At 40.5% G+C, this 18,008-nt stretch overlaps 1 protein-coding gene across 1 annotated transcript in view; it reads left to right on the top strand.

Annotated features, from left to right (window-relative positions):
- Positions 1 to 14,698, top strand: part of LOC137620796 (uncharacterized) — a 148,213-nt gene extending 133,515 nt beyond the window's left edge. The window contains exon 9 of the mRNA XM_068351235.1: positions 13,221 to 14,698. Within this exon, the coding sequence (XP_068207336.1) occupies positions 13,221 to 13,226 (6 nt within the window). The 3' untranslated portion in view covers positions 13,227 to 14,698. The remainder of the gene's footprint in view (positions 1 to 13,220) is intronic.
- The last annotated feature ends 3,310 nt before the right edge of the window (positions 14,699 to 18,008 follow it).

Below are 18,008 nucleotides of genomic sequence, written 5' to 3'. Positions count from 1 at the left end.
CACAACTAACACCATCTAGTCATTTTCATTCCATTATATCTATTATTCCTCTGGATCTTATTCCCTTTCCTTATTCTGTTTATTCGATGGGATTCGTTTTTCCCTTTACCGTCTTTCAGAATCTATTTTTAGCCACTGGCAACCAAATCCCCCCTTCCCCCGTCTCCTACCGTCTCCCCTGCGAGTCCACCCAGCCTATCTCATCACTCCCCCCACCTTCATCCTCCCCTGTTCTAGGTCTGTAACCTTCTGCGTCATAATCTCTCTCTCTCTCTCTCTCTCTCTCTCTCTCTCTCTCTCTCTCTCTCTCTCTCTCTCTCTCTCGTTATACAATACTTACAAATAGATGAAGAAACCAAAATCGGTTTTCTTGAAGTGTCAATTAAATACAAAACGAAAAAATTATACCATGTATACATCCATTTCAATCTTAGCTTAAAGTACGGTAACCGATTTCGTCCGCAAACCACTATTTTTTAGGAAACACCATTCTATTCCAGAAAATTTTTACTCTTTAAATGTCAATTGTGCTATAATAAAACATGTACTTATGTTGTTAAATTTCGGGTGTGTTTTAAAAATCGAGTATTGCTAACTTATTTTTGTTTTACTTTTGGCTGTGATCACATCAGCTGATGTCTAGCTTCCGCGCGAATACAATAACAAAGAATTGTTTACACCATTTCTTAACTTATTCAAACCATCTATACAGTTAATATTACATAAACACCAATGTGTTATAACCTATCATATTTATTGTTTAGTACTTTAAAACCATCCCCCTCTCTCTCTCTCTCTCTCTCTCTCTCTCTCTCTCTCTCTCTCTCTCTCTCTCTCTCTCATCGAACGTTATAGCGGTAACCTAATTGTTCGGTGACTTTAAAAATAGGCCTAGTACTTTCTTCTTTTACCTTTTTTGCATATGGATCCATAATTGAGGTGGGTACAAGTTGACTTATAACTGAAGTTAGGAAAAGTATTTTGGATATGGAAAGGACAATTATCTTTCGTAACAGTTTAGAATTATCGTAAGTTATCACTCTGTCATTAGCGGCAGTTTGCTATTGTGGATTAAATGCATAAGGAAAAAAAATTTTCCAGCTTTGCTACGAATTTAGGAATTTATATGGATACGGTAAGTAAAATATTTGTAATAACATAATGTTTACTAAATGTTTGTAATATCATTAGTTATGACTTAGATCATGTGTGTTTAATGCATTCGTTTGTTTATTATGATCGAAGATGGAGCGTAAACAAATGGAAGGTTTCCGTTTCAGGCGGCATCATAAAGAAAAACATTTCATAAATGGCATTCATTTCATTTATTTGAAAGTTCTAATAAAAAATAATTAGAACATTGGTAATAACAAATTCAACATATAATCTATACTTGCTGTCAATTCAAAAACACAGATGTATAAATGCGTCTGTTTCTTCGTTGTGATCAACAGATGTATAAATGCGTCTGTTTCTTCGTTGTGATCAGAGATAAACGTAAACAAAACATTGGTTGTCGTTTTCTATTGTGCTTTTTAGCGTGTTTAGGAAACGCATGATATAAAATCGCCTTTATTTTGATAATTCTGGATTTTCAATCATACAACAAGCTAGTCTATAGAGTGATGGTTTTGTTATTCACCAGTTGTATTATACAATAGATATGACAAACATTAAAATTTGTCTGTATTTTGGGTTGTGTTATAACGGGAAATATATGGTGTTTACACCTATCCTGGTTGTAATTTTAACCATTTTTCAAGTTATTAGAACTTTAAAGTATATTAAATGTTTTATTTATTTACAAGAACAATTTGATATTATAAAGAAATACAGTATAGTACAAAGAAAGTATTGGAATTGGGTAGTAAACACATTTGAATAGGCAAATTGCTGGTTGCCATGGCCGCAATGGAATTATTTCTGTTAGTTGTGTGTTTCGAAATTCGCGATTTTCCATTTACACGAGGTCATTAATCGACCAAATTCTCGCATAATTCGGGACCCTACTGTACATTAGTAGCAGTGTTAAGTTTCTAGTCCAATATTTAGGAGCTGTTTGGATTTGTTATTTATGTAGTGAGAGGATAATTCTTCTAAGTTTTAGTTTGTATGCTGTTTCTTTTCCTTGTCTTCACAGTGCTAACATTTCTTTTATTTTTTGTTGAATGTAACATATAGCTGCAAAATATCCAGTTTGGAGTATCTGGGATCTCCTCCCTATCCGACCAAGAATTTTGCGTAGTCCCCCCTATCCGACCAAGAATTTTGCGTAGTCCCCCCTATCTCCGTTTTCCCTTGTCGGGGCCCTCCATGGCGGAGGGATACGTGCCTTGGGGCGACCCGGGGTCAGCGCGTGGGTGCGCTACTGAGTCGTTGTCGTCAGTAAGCATATGAGCCTCTATCTTGAACACCTGTAAGGCACCCGTGGCAGGATGAGTGGGTGATAACCCGAAAGTAGTTCGAGGTAAGTATTGTTAGGAAAAATATGAATTACTTAAAATTTGTGATTTTCTTCCAATATGGTGTACTTACCTCGAACTACTTTCTTAGGAGACTTACACTTTAAGAGGCGGGGTTGGACTTACAGGCCGGAAGACCCACCACTACCATCCAAGGGCAAGGGACCTAGATAAGCAGCTAGGTCCAGACGACATAAAGACCGAGGTAGGAGAGTCGGGAAGCACGCAAAAGTCTACCTGTTTGTATAAACTCACCTTTTTAAAGAATCCGAGCATGGGCTTCCAAAACATCCATCTCTCACATGGGAGGAGGGAAGGGATGGGATAGGGTAGCAATGAAAGGGAAGTAAGGGGGAACCTGTGTCGCTCGCAATTACTCGGGCTACCCGGGGCCGTAGCCCTAAACTTGTTGAAGGGCAGAAGTCACTGGTCCAATGGAGAAGGAGTCCAGGGACTTCCTTGTGCAGTCTTTCAGGTAGTGGGCCATAAAGGTGGACTGCCTGGACCATGTGCCTGCTCGCATGATTTGGCCCACTTCCATGTTGCTGTCAAAGGCCAAAGAAGTGCTAAGACCCCTAATATCATGGGGTCGCGGGGTACCAGGGACTGCAGACCCCTCACTGGCGTAAGCTCTCTTGATGACTTGCCGGGCCTGAGGAGACAAACAGACTTTTGATGCCCTGCCGGAGTCTGGCTGTCCTGCTGAGGTATTTCCTCACCGTTCTGACTGGGCCGGGACCGAGAACCCCTCGAACCTCGAGTCTGCAATGGATGTGTTCTGCGTTTTGGCCACAAACTCAGCAGAAACTTAAAGGACAGGTCCTTCTACCTTTTCGAGTGCGAGACCTCGAATGACAAGCTATGGAGCTCACTCACGCGATTGGCTGAGGCCAGAGCCAGCAAGAACACTGTCTTGAGGGTGAGGTCTTTATCTAGAATATCCTTGAGGGGCTCGAAGGGAGGTCTTGTCTAAACTTTGAGAACCTTGCCTACATCCCACTGCGAGACACAAGCGGCTCAGGGAGAACAAGACTGCTTGAAACTTCTGATGAACGTGGTAATCTGGCGAGAGGCCCCCAGGTCAATGTCTCTGAGCTGAAAGACCTTCCCCAGGGCTGCTTGGACCCCCTTGATGGCTGGAGTGGAGATCCCCAGGTCGTCCCTTAGGGGGACTAGGAAGTCTGCAATCTTGTGGACTGATGCATCCAGAGGCTTCAGGTTCTGCATGTTACACCACTTCACAAACGTGGTCCACTTGGCCTGGTACACCGCGATCGAGGACTTCCGCAGATACCCTGACATCCTCGAAGCCGTCCCGAATATCCTTCTTTTCTCAACAGGCACTTGATAACCTCCACTCGTGTAACTGGAGGCACTGAGGGTTTTCGTGAAACCTTTGAAAGTGAAGCTGGTGCAGAAGGTCTTCCCGTTCTGGTAGGGGCCGCGGAGGAAGGGTAGCCAGGTCCTGTAGATCCCCGAACCACTCCCTCTCCGGCCACCAAGGCTCTACCAAAGTCATCACTGTTGCCTTTGATTGCCTGAGCCTGTTGAGCACCTGCCTGAGAATCCCGAAGGGGGGAAAGGCATACTCGTCGAGTCCGTCCCATTGGTGCTGGAAGGCGTCCTCGAACACTGCTGCCGGGTCAGGCACAGGAGAACAGAACACGGGGAGCTGCGTGTTGAACCTTGTGGCTAACAGGTCTATCACCGGTGAGCCCCACAACTGTTGGACCTTCTAGGCCTCTTATGGGTGTAGGGACCACTCCGACCCCACTACTTGCCCTGCTCTGCTGAGGCCGTCTGCTAGGACGTTTCTCATCCCCGGAATGAACCTGGCTGTGAGAATGATGTGATTCCTCTCGGCCCATTCCAGGACTCTAGCCCTGAGATCGCACAGCTCCCTTGATCTCAATCCTCCTTGCTTTATGTAAGCCACCACAGTGGCGTTGTCGCACATGAGGGCTATTGCTTTTCCCCGCAGCCGATAGGCAAATATTGTGAGAGCTTGGAGGCTCGTCCGAGGAAGACAAAGAAGAGGAGGAGCTATCCGAGGACCCTGAATCCTCTGCCACCAACATGGGGGCTTGCAATTGTGCTACCGGGGTGACGGGTTGCATAACATCAGGAGGTAGCGAAACAGAAGGCGCCGGAGGCATGAGCAGTGACCCACGTGAGGCAAACCAGCCAGAAAATTCCTCGTCTTGCTGCATGGGTGACCTGAAGGGCGTCCTTGGCGCCGTCCACACAATGGAATCCGGGTCAGAAGAGCACGTGGCTCGTCTTTTCCTGTCCTGGTTGCCCCTGAAGTCGCTGCACCTGAAAAACACTGCCAAGGTGGTGGGGAAGGAGCTAGTGTCCCTGAGCTCCCCCACACCGGATCCTCACTCGAGACGGGTCCTGTGGGCACCAGAACCTCGCCTACTGAAAGCACTCCCAGAACAATAGCAGACTCCTCACTCGTCTGCATATGCACAATGCATTTGGATTTATCAATATCAGACTCATGGGGAACAGCAATGGGCTGTTTCCCCGCAATGGACTTGCCTCGTCCCCTACTCTGGGTAGGGGACGGGGAAGGGGAACCGCTCTCAGGAGGAGCTGAAGGAGACGTTATCGGAGAACCGAGACCAGGCTTCTTCGGTGACCGCATCGATGCCTTCTTCTTCTTGGTGCCATGCAACGTCCATTGAAGTTCTGGCCAGGATTTACACTCCGGACACGTGGAATTGGGCGAACACACAACCTCGACACATGGTACACAACGTGTGCGGATCGGCGTTAACCTTAGAGAGCCATGCCCCGCATGACTTACCGGCCTTGGCACTGGGACTACGGCGTTGGATTCCATGAGGATAACCACAAGCAACACAAGTAAGGGATAGGAACGGGAAAACACAAAGGGAACATGTGGAACACAATTTTGGGTCGGACGGAATGTGAGAGAGAGCGGCGAGAAGTGATCTACGCCGCGACAAGATGCTTACTGACGACACAACCCAATATCGCACCCACGCGCTGACTCCGGGTTGCCTCAGGGCATATATCCCTCCGCCACGGAGGGACCCGACAAGGGAAAACAGATGAGGGGACTGCGCAAAATTCTTGGTCGAATAGGGAAGAGATCCCAGATACTCCCAAGAAAGTAGTTCGAGGTAAGTACTGTTAGGAAAAATACAAATTACTTAAAATTTGTGATTTAGTTTAATTCTTTTATATTAAGAAGTGGATTGATGGAATTCTGTATGTTAAATTTGGTAATATGCCCTAAGTACATAAACATGCTGAATTCTTACTCTGTGTGCTGTCTTAATAGAACAATTATATTTTTTTGTCTCTCCTAGTATGATGAATATGGTTACTCTAGTTGAGGTGGTCCTTGAGTCTTCAAATCCTAAAGCTCCCTGAAATTCTTTGTTTTTTCTCAATAAACGAAATTGGTCAGGAAAGTTGCATTGTAATTAAAGGGTGTTCTTTGATAGATCAGGAGCCTGTTTATTAGAAAGGAGATGTTTTGGATCGCCTGAAAAAAGATGATGATGCAACGTGAATGTATAAATCCGGTGTAATCCATATACACAAATTCCAATAGGTTATATCAACAGATTATAATACACACTTCCAAAGTAATTCTCAGCAAAGATTCAAGAGAAACATTATTATAAAACGATGGTGAAAGTCACATTCATTGTTGTTACAACTGCTCATTTTCTTTCTGTGGCAGCTAGCAGTTTGCTGGGGTTACCAATTTGTTCTTACGCTGTTTACAAACCCTCATCCTTGAATTCATCCTTTAATTAGGGAGATTGTTTCAGTGATTTGGAGGTGGTCATTAAATCTTGAAATATGAGCAGTTATCCAGCTGGTGAGGTTGGTGGGGTGAGGGGTCCCGTCCCCTTTCCCAGCCGGAAAGCTTCACTTTTGTTTTGGCCACTGATGAGTATGCATGTGATGTTAGGTCCTTATCAAACTTTTTCATTTTCTTTCTGTATTGCAGGAAGTGAATGCTGTTGTGATTGTTGGATTTTGGAAGTGAAACCAGATGTTTGTTTTTGCCTGGGAAGGGTGGATGCTGAAGCTGGTTTATGAGTAAACTAGCTGTAGATCCACACACTCTCTCTGTGTTCTGTAACGGGTATGGTTGTTCGCAATCATTCCCATGTGGCAAGTGCAGGTCGTGGGCTGTGCAGTGGCAGCTGTACTTCCTGAAGAGGAAAGTGAGCAAGGCTTTCACCAAGGTTAGTCTTAGCAACTTCTAAGAAGACACTGATGTAAGTCTTTATCCTCTTTGGTCTCCATAGGGGGCTACAACTACTTCCTTGGTCCCCAAGGAGTAAGCGTCAGGAGTAAGGAGCCCTCAGATTTGCTTAGGTGGGCTTTTCATGTTATGCTGTGTGGGGGAGACCTTCAGTGTTCGCCACACCCCTTTGGAAGCTGGATGCTCTTCGCCCATGAAAATGCAGACTCCAGACTCCTGACGATGATTTGAGCTAAGGACCTCTTGGGTTTCCTTAGGTCTTTCAGGTAGGCTAACTTTGTTGAAGGAGCTTGTAGCTAAGGCTACTTCTCTCCCAGTTACCCTTGTGCAAGTGTCCTAAGGGACTCTGCTGCCTCTCCCCCCCCCCCCCCAGCCTAAAAGGACTGTGAAGGCCTGTAAAGTGGTTACTGTGCTTACAGAAATGACGAGGTCACCAGAAGTTGTTGGCCCCGTAATTTGGCATAAGAAGGCCGCCAAGGACAAATTGCATGTTGACACTGTGTCCTCTGTTGCTCCGATCCCTGACCTAGCTGCAGGGTATCCCACCCCGTCCCTTGTGGTGGGGGGGATTTTGGGGCCGATATTACCTGCTGCCTCCGGAGTGGGGTTGCTTAGTCTTATGAGTGTGCTTTCCCTCTCCCCTGTAACATTGTGTACCAGTGTTGTGGCTCCTGTTGCAGCAACCTATGTGGTTTTCCCCCCGGAGGAGCGTTATCATTGCTGGCTGCTCAGATCTTGACCACTACTCGCAGAACCTGGAGTGAGAGTCAAGAAGAGGAAGAAGTGTGTGTGGTGTTCTTCCTCATCGTCCGACTCTGATTCCGACTCTTCTTTTAAGAAGGTGAAGATGATAAGGAAGAGGTTGAGAAAGGCCAGCTGTATTTGTAATGATAGGGATCCATGGGAAACTACCTCTCTCTCTCAAGAAGATGAGCAGCATCTGAGTGGTTTCCAACCCCTTTTCACAGTCCCCCTGGGCTGTGACCTTGGTTTCTTGATAACCCCTGCCTTCTGGGTGTCTCCTGCTGGGACAGGAGTGTACAGCCCCATACACTGTCTGTTCCCAAGTAATGGAGGAGCTTTGATGACCTTCATCTCCCTTCCTATCAGGACTTTGGACACGTGCTCCTCCCTCTTCCAGTAAATTATCACTCGACAGGATTGAGAAGATGGCACCATTTGAGGCTGTCATTGCATACTTGCATGCATTGTAAGACCAATAATGGTGGATGGAAAGACTCTAACAAACCTCATATCATGATTGTAAGTAGGTTAAAGACAGTGGCTCCTTAACTTCCAGATCTCATCATTGATAATGTTTCTTTATCATTATATGATTTCTTTATTGCAAATTTAATTTTTAGAAACACATTAGGTCTGTGTCTTCTTCAATTGCGCAAAAAATTGTCTTATTGAGAAAGCTTTTAAGATTTTTGGTGATCAATCTATTCTGGAGAAGTGTTTTAATTCTTTCATTCTACAGTACCTTGTTTTGAGAATTTTTCTTCTGTCTGGTCTTCAGCTGCTGATTATCATCTTAATTTGCCGGACAAGAACTTGTGGTCTATTAATTTTTTTATTCCAGATCTGGCATCTTTGTTCAATTAGTTCTTTATGCACGTTGCATAAGATCTTTCATAATTCTGACCCTCCTTTACATTCAGATCTTGCTAGACTGTACCATCCTCTACATAATTCTAGATATGCAGTTAATTGTAAGTCATGCCTTTTCCATTATAAGGCTCAATACTAAACAGTATTCTAGAAGTGTTATTCCAGCTATGATCAGATTATGGAATGAACTGTCCTGTTTTTTTTGTATAACATAATTATTACTTGGCCTTTTTGAATAGTAAAACGCTTCCAAATATTTCTGCATAAGTTCCCAGATGCGGTTTCATAAGAGCCATTTTTTCCACCTCCGCTACAGTTGCAGTCAGGAGACGTCACCCTGAGAAGACCAGTATATTTCAAAATTTAGTGTAAATTCATCAATTTCAATAATTAGTCTAAAATGCAGTTCATTCAGTATACAGCTGCTGTTGCTCATGTAAAATAAATATCCCTGAAATAATGACCCATATGATTGGTGTGCTCAGCTCATCCTTGTATTGCTTGCCAGATCAGAGGAGCAGCAAGATTATGTTTATTTGCAAGCAAAGCAAGCCACATTGGAGCAAAAACCATCTGAGGGATGTGATATAAAGTACAAATAATTATGATAATTTGGTGGTATATCCTAGCATTACCATGCTTGGCGGTATATCTTAGCAATCCATGTTTGCCAACGGTTATATAAGTAGGTGAGCAACTTGGTGGAGTAACGAGAACTTTGGGTGTGGAGGAAATACCCCCTAAATCTTGATGAAGTCACTGGCAGCAGGGTGACGGATTGGGTTTAAGGTAATAGATAAGATGTCTTCTCGACTTTTGCTCCTGATGCCTGGTGGATGATCTTATTGGAATTTGTATGGACCAGCAGGGGTAACTTGCCTTAGTTAGATTGTCACTGCGCACCACAAGGAACTATATCCTTCGATGACTTTATCCAATGAATCCTCTATGGATTAAATCAGTCTGTGGAAAGCTAAAATGACAGAATGGCCCCAGTCCCGGGCGTGACGGAGTGCTAAGAATAACCTGCTTTATAAATACTAAAGAAAAATTGAAAATTAGTAATTGGAATGTTAGAATCATGAATCAGATTGGGAAGCTACAGCAAGTAGAGAATGAATTTATGAAATATAGTTTGGATGTCTTGGCCCTAAATGAAACACGTGAGGGATTAGTAAAGAAATCTTAGACCAAGGCAAGTCTTAGACTCAGGAAGAACAGATGGAGTTGGAAGGGAACGGGTAGGAATGATGATAAGACCAAGAGCAGAAAAAGCATTAATGGAGTGGAGAGCTGTAAATAGTTGAGTGTTACATGCAAAGTTAAAATCAAAGCAGTGCAATATGAGTATTATAGTTTGCTATGCACCAACAAATGATTCCCCTGAAGAAAGGAAAGATGAATACTATGAAGAACTGCAGAGTGTAATAGAAGAGATCCCAGAGAGAGAGATATGAAAATTGTGATGGGCAACTTCAATGCTAAAGTTGAAAGGTATAATCAAGGGATATAGAATGTTATGGGTGTTTAGGGTCTTGGTGAAGTTACAAATGAAAGTGGGGCACATTTTATAAGCTTTTGTTCAACAAACAATCTTATTATTAAAGGTATCCAATACATGGACATCCACAAATATACTTGGACTTCACCATGTGGCAATTACAAAAATCAAATTGATCACATAGCCATTAATAAAGAGAGAAGGGGAACAGAAATGTAAGACGCTATAGAAGTGCAGAAATTGGTAGTGATCAGCTCCTCATTGCCACACCGAAATCAAAACTGAAAGCAATCAACAGAAATATAGATAGAATACCCAGGTGTAATACAACTAAACTTCTAGAAGATGAGCACGGAGAAACCTTTGCAATTGAATGTAAGAATTAATTTGCAGTCTTTGAGACTTTGAGACGAAGAGCAGACAATTAATGAAGCATGGTGTGATATTAAGAACATATATCAGTCGGTTGGTAGTGAAGTTTTGGGAAATGCAGTTACAAGGAAAAAACCATCGATATCAAATGATACTTGTAATACTACTATTATTATTGTAACAATAATAATGGTCATAAATGCATGATAAACACAAGTTACCAGTTGGAAAAATATGTGGTTCATGTAGGTGGTGAAAAATTAAATTATACATACATATACCAAGGCACTTCCCCCAATTTTTGGGGGTAGCCAACATCAAACGAATGAAACAAAAATCTTGACAAGGGACTCAACCGAGTTCGGCTGGTACTGCTTGGGTGGCACAGCCCACCCTCCCACATTATCCACCACAGATGAAGCTTCATAATGCTGAATCCCGCACTTCTGCTTCCTCCGTGCCCATCCAAGACACCAGAGGAAGCAGCAAGGCCTACCGGAACTGCGTCACAATCGCTCGCCATTCATTCCTATTTCTAGCACGCTCTCTTGCCTCTCTCACATCTAACCTCCATCACCCAGAGCTTCCTTCACTCCATCCATCCACCCAAACCTTGGCCTTCCTCTTGTACTTCTCCCATCAACTCTTGCATTCATCACCTTCTTTAGCAGACAGCCATTTTCCATTCTCTCAACATGGCCAAACCACCTCAACACTTTCATATCCACTCTAGCTGTTAACTCATTTCTTACACCCGTTCTCACTCTCACCACTTCGTTCCTAACCCTATCTACTCGAGATACACCAGCCATACTCCTTAGACACTTTATCTCAAACACATTCAATTTCTGTCTCTCCGTCACTTTCATTCCCCACAACTCCGATCCATACATCACAGTTGGTACAATCACTTTCTCATACAGAACTCTTTACATTCATGCCCAACCCTCTATTTTTAACTTCTCCCTTAACCACCCCCAAAACTTTGCATCCTTCATTCACTCTCTGACGTACTGTACATCTGCTTCCACTGCACCATTTGCTGCAACAACAGACCCCAAGTACTTAAACTGATCCACCTCCTCAAGTAACTCTCCATTCAACATGACATTCAACCTTGCACCACCTTCCCTTCTCGTACATCTCATAACCTTACTCTTACCCACATTAACTCTCAACTTCCTTCTCTCACACCCCCTTCCAAATTCTGTCACTAATCGGCCAAGCTTCTCTTTTCTCTTCCGCATCTGCAACCAGTACAGTATCATCCGCAAACAACAACTGATTTACTTCCCATTCATGGTCATTCTCGTCTACCAGTTTCAATCCTCGTCCAAGCACTCAAGCATTCACCTCTCTCACCACTCCATCAACGTACAAGTTAAACAACCACGGTGACATCACACATCCCTGTCTCAGTCCCACTCTCACCTGAAACCAAATTATGTTCTTCAAATCGTGTTTGCTCCACATTGGCTCACTTTGCTCGTAAACAATCTCACTGCTTTGTTCTGGCAAGTGGTATATGGATGCTTTGCACACACCATCCCCGTGGGTCACTGTTAAATTATCATCATCATCATCTACGCCTATTGACGCAAAGGGCCTTTGTTAGATTTCGTCAGTCGTCTCTATCTTGAGCTTTTAAATAAATACTTCTCCACCTATCATCTCCTATTTCACGCTTCATAGTCCTCAGCCATGTAGGCTTGGGTCTTCTAAATCTTCTAGTGACTTGTGGAGCCCAGTTGAAAGTTCGATGAACTAATGTCTCTTGGGGAGTACGGAGAGCATACCCAAACCATCTCCATCTACCCCTCACCATGTTCTCATCTACATATGGCACTTGAGTAATCTCTCTTACGGTTTCATTTCTAATCCTGTCCTGCCATTTAACATCCAGTATTCTTCTGAAAGCTTTGTGCTCAAACCTACAAAATCTGTTGGATATTGTTTCATTGTTATACGACGACTCATGTCCATACAGTAACACCAATCTCACTAAACTGATATATAGCTTGATTTTTATGTGTAATTTCAGGCGATTTGATTTCCAAATTTTACTTAACCTAGTCATTGTGTGATTTGCTTTTTTCAATCTTTCACTAAATTCCAATTCTAAAGACCCTGTATTGGAAATCATAGATCCTAAATATTTAAATGATTCCACCTCATCAATCCTTTCTCCTTCCAATGATATTTCATCTTCCATTGCATATTCCATTCTCATCTTCTGTCTTCTATTTATCTTGAGCCCAACCTTGTGTGATATTTAATACATTCTGCTAAGTAAGTATTACAAATCTTGTGGTGTTCTGTTAGTAAGGACATCATCATCAGCATACTCAGGTCAGCTAATTTCCTGTTACCAATCCAGTCCAATTCTTCTCCACCATTTCTACCTGTTCTATGCATTACAAAATCCATCAGGAGGATAAACAACATAGGTGACAACACATTCCCTTGGACCCCTCCACTGTTCACTAGAAATTCATTTGATAGGACTGCTATGCTCATGAACAGACAACCAAATTCACATATTTAAGAGGAATTCCATAATAACGTAGGACTCTCCCCAAAATTGGCCGGTGCACACTATCAAAGGCTTTTTCTTATAGTCCACAAATGCCATATACCACTATATAATTTCAATACTCAACAAGGAAAGAGGAAATATTACAGCTTTATGGTAGACATCTATGTTTAACCAGCTTCAAGAGAGAAGCAATATGAACATCAGGTGATTATAGAAATAATTGGTTTGATCGATTTTCAATTTTCAACCAAAATTAATGTTTGCTGAAATGCAAAATTGATATCTCAAGTAGTTTTTTATGCCTCAAACTAAGTCTCCATGGCTTACAGATATCAGTAAGTCTCTCCTTTCATGACTTATAATTTCAGGTAAGTGTATTCAGAGAGAAAGAGTTGTCATGAAAGTAATCTTTTGTATTTAATGCAGTTATTTTCTTTTTAGCCAACTTTTTTTTTAATTTTTCATGTTTCAATTCTACAGGCTTAGAACTGTACCACCAAAAGGACACCTTTGAATCACAGTTGTAATATTGCATCTAGGGGAGGCGGCAAGTATGGCATCTGAGCTGTAATCGAATCATGATGGCAAGGTTTGCATAAATATATGATTATTCTAACACAGGTAGTTATACATAGCTTCGGAAACATTCCTATAGGTCTTTATAATTATTCCTCTTTCCATAGATTTTCAAACATTTTTTAGATTGTTTGTTATTCAAGTTAAACCTGATGTTAAATGGACACAGTTGATTTATTTTGAGGTACATTTAGCTGGAAGTATTCTTAAGAAATTTGCTGGAGTCTAGGCATCTTAATATTTAAATATATACAGTAATGTGAATACTGTATATAAAATCAAAATATCAGATTTTAACAAGTATTATATTTATGCAGTATTTTTAAATAAAAGTTATCAAATTTATACCTCACTAAGCTTAATATAATTACACTGTACCTTAGAAATGTAGCAGTTAACATGGGATGTTTGCTCATATTGAATATATATATATGATATTACATGATTATATATTATATATACTATACCGTATATATATATACTCCTATATTGATCCGAAAGTAAAAGTATCTTGACTGTACATTACAATGAAATAGGTTTATAAGCACATAAGCAAACTTAGATTAGATTACTGGTATCTTACCGAAGAGATAGAATTATATTGAAAATTTGTATACGGAATTAGAATAAATGAAATAGTTTTAACTGCGATCATTTTAGATCCTATTCAACTGACGTTTGAAAAACCTGTTTTCGTATTCCAAATTAACAAGGTAGTTATGAGAAAATATTCATGGTTTATTCTGTTACATAATTGTATTATGTAACATTGCTATTTTTCATATTTTACTGTTAAGTTTAAACCAGCAATTGTGGAGTTTACATTTGGCTGTGGTAAATTTTCTTGTGGCCTTCGTCTATTCGTTGGTAGTTAATATTGAAGGCTGACCTTGCCAGCAAATCAAGAAACCGCAAGTAATTACTTCACCCCTACTGACATTTTCAGATATCCTATTTCCTTACACAACTAGAAGAACCAGATGTATTCCAGCCTTGAGAGAAAGGAAACAAATAACAGTATTTTTATTTATTATATAACACCTAATGAAGCAAAGCATTCATAATTAGATAACACCAAATAGAAAAGACAAAAGGATATTATTACTCAAGCCATGAAAATCCACTTACTGTATAACGGTCAGTCTCAACTTATGCACTTTCCCCTATTATGTAGATGAGTATACACTACTGCATTTGTCTTACATACAGTAATACCTCTAGATACAAAATTAATTCTTTCCGGAGTGGCTTTCGTATCATATTTTTTTGTATACTGTAATGAGGGCAGTTTTACTCGTAAATCGCCCTTCCAAGCCCTACAAAACACCACATTAAATTTTATAATAAAGCTATAACCAAAGTGAAATACAGCTAAGAACATTTGAATCATTCATTATACCTAACCTAACTGTTAACACTTGTAAATGGAGTACTGGTAGTTATTAGAACATAATGCAATAATAAATGGAAAATAATACAATACATACAGTACTGTACAATACAATAATGCATATTTACGAAATATACAGTACCATATGTACTGAACTTTATTAATGTTACTCTTACTGTAAAGAGGTTCGTTTTCTATCATGCATAACCAAACCGTTTTCTTCAACTCGCACATATTTTTAATAGTAGCTAATTTATTGTTCAGTAATACGATTAATATTCATTGGTGATACATCAATAAATAATTTACCTGTTTTTTTTTTTGTTTTTTTTTTCTTTACACATGTTTTTAAGCTACAGTATTGTAATACAAGCAAGATTCGTTGATGTTAATATATATGTATACTTACTTTGTAGAATGAGTAAACTTTAATTGTTCAGTAAATGGATTTTTCAACTTCTTTATTTACTGAAGCGAAAGAAAAATATATTGCTAATGTTTTGATATGTGTAGTAGCATTGTGAGTATGTACATGCTGTACATACATATGAAATACAGTAGTTCTGTTCATTATGTTTATTAAAAGTGCACGTGTTATGTAAAATTACCGTATTTCCTGTGTCATAAGACGCACACTTAAATTAACAAGGCAGTTCTAGAAAAAAATAATTAGGATTTTAAAAACTTCTTAGCACAAATCCCTAGTCAGGGACTCTAGAGTGATTACTGTCTTGCACGGTAACTTTTCTTATTTTGGGTGAAATGTTTAAGTTGATATTAATTAGCTATAGGCCGAATATCTCAATTTTATTACATATTCATATAAGAAACCACTAAAGTTGTCGTAGTTTCCATTACAACTACACGTTTAGTCTGAGTGTTTGGTGTTTCAAATGCTGTTTACATCAAAGCAGTGTTGCCAAAGGTGCATAAAATTTTGTTTAAAGAGGTAATTTTCAATATTAATCTTACCCGATGATCATGTAGCTGCAACTCTGTTGCCCGACAGAAAAAACCTAAGGTTGGGATACGCCAGCGATCGCTATACAGGTGGGGGTGTACAACAACAGCGCCATCTGTCGAGTAGGTACTCAGGTACTTCTTGTCAACAAGAATCAATTTTTCCTCTGTCGTGCCACCGGCGGGACCTACTTGGATGCGCTGTTGTTTCTGGAGTTGGTTTCGCGCTTTTTGGTGATGTATTCTCTCTAGATATTGGCTTTTGCTGTACAGGAGTTATTATCTTTGACTTGTCGAGCTTTTTTGATTAGTTTTGGATTGATTGTTGGCGACTTTGATAGATTTTGGATTCCCCCCTTGGCTAATTCAAGATGTCTGACCATTCTCAAGTCCCTAAGTACAGGCAGTGTAGCGCTAGGGACTGTTCTAGGCGTCTTCCGAAGGCCTCTATAGATCCTCACACCGTTTGTTCCAATTGTAGGGGTAAATCCTGTCAATTGGAAGATCGATGTGAGGAATGCGCTGGGCTTTCGGAATTCGATTTTAATGAATTCCTTAAGAATGCACGTAGGCTAGAGAAGGATAGGATCAGGAGGAGTTCGTCTCGCTCTTTTGATTTTTCCTCTCCCCATGCCCCTCAACCTATTCCTTCCCCTGTAGTGGTGACTCCCGACCCTGCTACTAGTGCTCAACCCTCGATGGCGGACATGATGCGTGCCATTCAGGCTCTTGGTGACAGAGTGGAGTCATTAGCTAATGACCGGAATCAACTTTTGCCCGATGTCAAAGAGTTGAAAGAGAAAAGTGCAGTGGGAAGTGTAGTGAGTGCAAGTGCGGTGAAAAGTGTCAGTGTCAGTGTTACGCATGAGGGTGCATCTGTTCGTGCCAGTCGTCCTCCCAGTCCGGGACCTCTTGCAAGCTCCCAAGCCCAGGGGAGAAGCAATGTCGAAGGACCAAAGGGTTCGACAGGCCTTGATCAGCGTACGGATGTACAGTGAACCCTCGCTACTTCGCGGTTCGACCATCGCGGATTCACCACTTCGCGGATTTTTTTCATAGCCCATGTCTATACATATATTGCGGATTTTCCGGAAATATCGAAAATACTGCGATGTGACCGATGGTGCGAGATTGGAGAAAGTAAGGAAAATTGAATCATGATTGATTTTCAATATAAATGAAACTTTGAGGAGCAACAAAGATATCATTTGTTAGAGAGATAGAGAGAGGTAAGGAATGGGAGGTAGTGAAAAGTAGCCCACAGAGAGAGAGAGAGAGAGAGAGAGAGAGGAGAGAGAGAGAGAGAGAGAGAGAGAGATATTTAAATGTAATAAACAAAAAAATTTGATAGGTTATAACACATTGGTGCTTATGTAATATCAACTGTATACTGTAGACGGTTTGAATAAGTTAAGAAATGGTATAAATGATACTTTGTTAGTGTATTCGTACACACTCAAGAGCGGCAGCTAGATGACAGCTGATCTAATCACAGCCAAAAGTAAAAAAAAAAAAAAGTCAACAATACTCGATTTTTAAAACACACCCGAAATTTAAAAACAAAAGTACACGCTTTCTTAATGTGCAATTAACTATTTAAAGAGTGGCAATTTTCTAGAATAAAATGATATTTCCCAAAAAATAGTGGTTTGCTGATGAAATCGGATGCCCTATTTTTGGCTATGATTGAAATGGATGTAGACTCGGCCTAATTATTTCATTTCGTATTTAATTGACACTAAGAAAACTAATTTTAGTTTCTTCATCTAAATGTAAGTATTGTATAACACGAAGAGAGAGAGAGAGAGAGAGAGAGAGAGAGAGAGAGAGAATGAATCAGCTGTTGTAATCAAATGGCGTGTTTTTGTTTCGTGAGAATTTCATCGCCACGACTTTAACAACAACATACTGTACTGAACTTTACAGTATTATACAGACTACTGTAATATGATAAAGTAAAATATTTGTAATCTATTTTATATAAAATGGGGCTATTTTTGTTTTGTTTAAAATTTACATTTACGTATGTAAAACAACTCTCTCTCTCTCTCTCTCTCTCTCTCTCTCTCTCTCTCGTAGATTGTTTTCCTGCTTTGCTACGTATGTATGATTTTATATAGATACGGTAAATAATATTTGTAATAACATATTTTATAAAAGCTTTTACTGTAATATCATTATTTATCACTTTCATCATGCGGGTTAAATTCCTTAGTTTGTTTACTGAGCGTACTTTATGACGCCGTCGTATCAGGCGGCGTCATAAAGAAAAAAATTTCATTTGGAAGTCCTAAGAAAAATTAAGTAAAACATTAGTAATAACCAAATCAACATACTGTACT

This window comes from Palaemon carinicauda, chromosome 27, assembly GCF_036898095.1.
Source record: "Palaemon carinicauda isolate YSFRI2023 chromosome 27, ASM3689809v2, whole genome shotgun sequence".
In the NCBI taxonomy this organism is placed as follows: Eukaryota; Metazoa; Arthropoda; class Malacostraca; order Decapoda; family Palaemonidae; genus Palaemon; species Palaemon carinicauda.
This window is presented reverse-complemented; position numbering and strand designations above follow the sequence as displayed.